Genomic DNA, 5,955 nt, shown 5'->3' on the forward strand with positions numbered 1-5,955 from the left:
CAGCCGTCACCAGCGCTCATAGAGCTGCCAGGCACAAGGGACGACACGAGTGTCACATCGCAGGGGCAGCATTTGAGATGGTGCAGGTGAGGCGACAAGGGTCCGTCCAAAATAAGGTCGCAAGGCACTGAGCCTAAGACAAATGCCCGGATCTGTGCCCATGTGCACAGACAGAAAGAAAGGCATCGGGGCGGCTGTGTTCTGAGGTGCGGCGGTGCTTCCTCCCACCGGTGTCCATAATGTGCATCTACTTACCGTGGCGACAGGGTGCAGACAGTGGGTGAATTGAGTATAAACCAAACCACAGAAAAGCAAAGGAAAGTGAGTATTTATTCAACTTCAAGACTAACGGGAAAGGGGGGGTCACACGGAGTAGGCAGGAGGCAACCAGCACATTCACAGTCACAGAGAGAAGACCAAGTTTCGAAGCTCTAACAACATACTGTACCCACCTACCATGGCCACGGGGATCAGGTTGACGGGTTTTTAATGGTTTATTTATATGCCTGTTGGTTCTGTTATTTTTTGTTTTACTACCCTAAGGCAGCACCAGTGTGGAGGGTCAAACAGAAATTTTTGGCAATTTGGCACTAAAAGGCTAAGGGGATCATCTGAAACATACAAATATTTTAAGCACAAAGTGGTTCATCACAGCGTTACTTGAAATACTGAAAATCTGTATGCAACTGAAACTTCCAGTAAGTGAAGAAAGGTCAAATGATGATAAAGCCACACCAGAAAGCGCATTTCCACCAGTGTGAAGCATCTCTGCAGAAGTCTGTAGTGCCTGCACACAGTGCCGGGGCGGGGAGAACATCAAACCGCGTGGCAAAGCACGTGGCATGAACACAGGAGACAGAACTCACACCCCAGAAAAGACGAGATACTGCGTGACTGTCTGCGGGGAAAAGCACTGTCGCGCACGCTCACCCTTTACTGTGCTTCTCTTCCAATGTCCCCATCATCGTCACGAGTTTTACGTTGAGAGCCTCGGTTGACGTCAGGCGGCCACGGGTCCTGGGGCGGCGCTCATCGCACGCACCGTCTAGAGTCACAAATGCTTAGCCTCATGGGGGGCGTGGGAGAGGGCATGAAGAATGGCCGTGACCGCGAACGGGTGAAGAAGGGGAGGGACGGCCTAGGGCGGGAGGGGGGCGGGCTGGCCAGGAAAGCGAGGGACCAGCAAGCTGGTCAGCCGAGGAAAGGGGCTTTGTGGAGTCAGGGAAGACTCTGACTGCTCAGCGGAGGGCATGTAGACCCAGTAGTAGGCACTGACGGTGTTGTCAAGGGCAGGGTCGAAGAGGGATTCCAGGAAGACACGTGGATTCCTTCAGGGGCAGGGGAGGAGAGCGGAGGGGCGGTCAACTACGAGGAAAGAGGTACGAGGGGCATGGCGATGGAGGAGCAGGAGGGGGAGGCTGAAGCCAGAGTGAGCTCCCTGCTGGCCCCTAAACCAGACACGCTCCGCCCCGCTCCGGACAAGTCTTTGTGGGCAGAGGCAGAGTCAACAGGCCACAGAGTGGACCGGCGCCCACGCGGAGGTGGTCTGGGCCCACGCCGGGCTGGGATCGCAAGTTCTGATGTCAACTAAACTGTACAAGGGAATGTGCTCATGGGAAATGGGGATGGCCACCGACAGTGGCCCCTGCGAAAGGCGGTCTGACTCAGGGGGTCAGAGCCTGCGTCTGAGAAGCCGCAGACGCCGAAGCCGCTCGCCCACGCAGAGCAGAGCTCGGTGTGCGCGGCCCACTGCGGGCGGGTCAGGGAAGGTCTGTCTGCAATTGGGCTGAACTGGAGTCATCTTTTACTATCTTGCCTTTTTCTGGTTACCACTTAAACGCTGCGGCAACTCGACCCAGGCCGCTGGGTTTGTTTCATGCACATTCACCTTTAAGCACTGACGTGGCACTGGACAGAGGACACTACACGTCACTCGCGCTGACACAGGACTACGTGCGTTAGGCGAGCACATGGCGCAGTGAGGTGAGAAGGTAACAGACCGGCTTCACCAGGCTGTAACTGAGTCGGGAATATGCCACCCTCGGAGGATGACAGTCTGGGCTGAATCCTACCTTTCTGATTGTTTTCGTACTTAGGAAACACAGAAGTCCGTTGGGGGCCTGGAACTACCTGTTAGACTAATGCAAAGAGCTTGTCTGCCACAAAGCAGTGCTGTCTTTAGTTAGCAATAACAAGCAGAGGGCTTTTTGCTTCCTGGATACATGGTTGTCTGCACCCAGCCGTCCCTGAAGGAGGAGATGCTGAGGTGGCTGTGGCCGGCCCCACCGCGGACAGCCGGACGCGTAAGCGGCTCGCGCAGTGCGTGACGCCTTCCCGCACGTGGCCTCCGGAGTCAAGGTCGTCTTACTTGCCCCCACCTTAATATTTGCTCCAGAAATCTCTGGAAACTTCAGCTGACTTTCCCACACATCATGCCTTCCGTTTATTGAGTATAATTATGTGATGAGAATCCGCACATTCATCATTTCAGGCAATTTCATTTTTAGATTTTGCAATTGTGTGGTCTTAGAAATAAAATTTAGACTTAGGGGCCTTGGCATCTTGCATGATGGTTTGACTTTATATTTTACATGCTGATGTAGAGCTGTGAATCTACTGAGCTATAACCACGACCATGAACAAAGGAAGCAGGAACTTGCTGTCAAACCGAATTGTAGAAATGCACTAAGTCCCACAAACGCGCAGAGTATTTGTTGAGTGCACCGTTTGCTTATGTGGTCTCGGTAGCTCAAGGTGTGGCAATTTCAGTTTGTTCACTGGTACTTACTCATATTCAACAAATAAGCAAGGGCTGTTCCAAAAAAAAGGGAAAGGTTCAGCGCAGCCCTACCACAGCCACCTGGGAACTAATGAAGAGAAGACCGAAGGCTCGGCCGTGGCGCACCCTGACGGCGGCCGCTCGGGCAGCTCCTGACCTGGGTATTTACAAGCCTGCAGCCTACCGCCTCCCTCTGGCTGGAAGAGGCTCAGCGTACCTGCCATCCGCACGGGACACGCAAGGCGTCAGCGCCGGCGGGAGGGCCCCCCCAGGGAGCCGTTATACACATTGTGGTCCTGCCAAGGGTCGGAATCTACAAAATACAGTTCCCCTGCATGGACATCAGAAAAGTTAGCCAGAAACTCGTGGGGGTCGAAGCCGACCCACACGGTGTACCTGTAGTCTAGAGTGCGGATGGAATAGCCCATGACCTTGATATCTTTCAGACTTGGCTTGTCCGAGTTCCACTGAGGAGAGTCCGCAGGCCGAGGGTACTGGCTGTAGGCGATCGACTCCCGGGGACCAGTAACATGGTCCGGCTCGTCTTCCACAGTGGGTGGTCGGAAATACTTCAGCAGGCTCTGGCCTTCTCTGCACAGCTCGACATGAAAGGAGGGCACGGGGCACGGGGGCGGCACAGGCAGCCCCGCAAGGCCCGCAAGCGTGGGAAAGAGAGCGACGAGTTCCACGGGCTCCACGACTGGCCGGCCTGCAACAGAAGCCCCCAGAAGAGCAGGTCATGGCCCGGAAGCCTCGCCGGCCTGCACGGCTACACTATCTTTTCTCCTGTGTTGAATGTTTGCATGAGAATTTAGAAGCAACGCCAGTTGGGCGCCTTGCCCAGTGCAGGGTGCAAAATGAAGGCGTCTGCGCCCCGGAACAGCAGCGTAATGGCTGGCTCATGCAGGGGCACGGACGAGGCCTGAAGCGCTGGGTAAAATGTCTGCTCGGGGACAGGGCACACCGAGCATCCCAGCGTCGCCCCGCTGATACCCCTTTCTGCACGTCTGCACAGGTCCATCTCTCTCTGCTGTGCAAACTACCTACAGAACATTGGGCCCACTGCCCTGAGCATTCTGGGCATACAGGTCAGTGGCTCAAGTGTTCACCTCGCTTCACCAACATCGCCACCACCATCCAGCTCTCAACGTTGCTGCATCTTGCAAAACTGCAACTCTATCATTAACCTAAAGTGAAGAGTCAGTCAGCAGCTGCCCATTACACAACTGCTCCCCACCCCACTCCTCCAGCCCGGCACCCACCATCCCACGCTCCGGCTCTGGGAACGGGACTGCTCTAGGACACCTGTGGGTGGAATCACAGGGCGTGTGTCCCTCCGAGTCCAGCCTATGTCACTCAGCATGTCCTCAGGCCCATGTCTGTAGTTGCAGCCTCGGCCTGTCATTAATGCCCTGCCCTCAGATGGGCCGTGTCGCCTATCCACTCACCCACAACGCACGCTTAGGATGCCCCCACCTTCTGCCGATGCAAACGGCCTGACACGAACAATCACGCACAGCTTTGGGTTTGAACACCTGCTTTCAATTCTGTGGGGTTTCCACTTCAGAGGGGAACTGCTGACACAGACTGTAAGTCCACGTCCCCTCTTTTGAGGAAGCACGAAGCTATTCTGTGCAGTGGCTGCGTGACTTCACAGTTTCCACTTCTTCTCATCTAAGCGGCCCTTGCTGCTTCCTCCCGAGGGCAGCATCTCACAGGGGTGAGATGCGCTGCCATCCTTTCGATCCGCTGTCATCCTGTCGATCCGCCTCTCATGCCCAAGTCCTGCCCTTTGCAATGATTTACCTTGCCTGGGACCATCAATTTGGCCTTTCTGAAATCTTTGCAAGTTGGCATTTTATACAGCCCAATTTTACTCCCTAAATGTTTGACTAGTAAGGGGAAAGGAGGAAAGAAGGCTTTAAAGAGCTCCCTTTACCATGGGAACACCTAGCCGACAAGGCCACCGCAGCCAGCTGATCGCGCTGTACCACGAGCCCAGGCCGCCAGGAGTGCTGGGTGGCGTGGCCAAAGCCCGACCTCGCGTGCAGCACATGCCTTGGAGACATTTACACGGAATCTGGCAACCAGGAAGCTGGGTAAATCCAGACTGGGGCCAGGTTCCGAGACAGCGGGCCTGGAAGTCTGTGAAAAGGTGAGGGCCCAGGCAACGCCTGGCCTTGTCCCCAGAAAAGGTAGTCGGGGAGGTGCCAGGGGACACGACCAGGCTCGAGTTGTAGAGGGTCTTTGAGGAGGAGTGTCTCCGGGGTCAAAGGCGGAAGCAAGGGGCCGGCAGCAAGCTGCACTCATCCAGCTAACGATGGCCCAGGGGTGGCAGTGAGAGGTAAGCAGGAGCCTGGACACATCTTGACTGGAGAGTGACAGGCTTGCTGACAGGCATCACAGACTGAGCAGGGGAGACAGAAAGGGAGACGGCAACTCTAGACCATGGCCTAGGCCTGAGGAGGGAGCACCAAAGGAAGGCTTAGGGTCTGCGCAGGTATGCGGCCAGGCTGTGGAAATCCCAGGCCAGAGTGCAGGGTCCTGACTTCAGCGACCAGAATCAGGCACGGGCCAAAGCCGCAAGCTCAGAGCAACGAACGGAACTGAAAGCCTAGAGGCTCACACAGACCCCACACAGGCCGCCGGGTGGCCGAGGGAACGTGTCCAGGGGCCTCTGCTGGACGAACTTGCTCACAACGGGGCTTTTTGGAAGCCAGAGCAGGACAAGTAGCCTGCTTAAGAGCCCCCGAGAGGCAAGGCTGAAAGTCTGCAGACTTCACGCGCAGCCAACAGTTGCCGTCTTCAAAAGCTGAAGGCCCAGCCGGGAAGTCAAAGGAAGCACACCCCGGACTGCCGGAGCTGGTGGAGCAGACGCCTCAGGGACTTACGGCTCTGGTGCTGACACCCCCCACTGTTCCTCCCTGGCCCTCCTCTCTCCCACTGACACTCTGGCGGAGAGGTGCAGGGGCACATATGGGGGGTGACCCTATACTCCCCAAATTATACAGTTACATAAATGACTGGCAAATCAACATTCCAGGGGAAAAAAATTCGGAAATGAAAAAAAAGTTCCTGGTAAAACGCTAGAAAGGCACACGGAACTCTCAGCGGCTCACTTCTGGAGATGTGGGTGGGTGGCAGGGGTTCAGGAGTGTTTATGACAATCTCCACAC

General features: G+C 55.8%; 1 protein-coding gene across 1 annotated transcript in view; it reads right to left on the reverse strand.

The window, feature by feature from the left end:
• Positions 1–311: 311 nt before the first annotated feature.
• The window catches only part of IDS (iduronate 2-sulfatase), a 17,691-nt gene continuing 12,047 nt past the window's right edge, over positions 312–5,955 (reverse strand). The window contains exon 9 of the mRNA XM_004685968.2: positions 312–3,488. Within this exon, the coding sequence (XP_004686025.1) occupies positions 3,025–3,488 (464 nt within the window). The 3' untranslated portion in view covers positions 312–3,024. The remainder of the gene's footprint in view (positions 3,489–5,955) is intronic.

The sequence above is a fragment of the Condylura cristata genome, unplaced genomic scaffold, assembly GCF_000260355.1.
Source record: "Condylura cristata isolate star-nosed mole 26May11 unplaced genomic scaffold, ConCri1.0 scaffold00019, whole genome shotgun sequence".
Taxonomy (NCBI): Eukaryota; Metazoa; Chordata; class Mammalia; order Eulipotyphla; family Talpidae; genus Condylura; species Condylura cristata.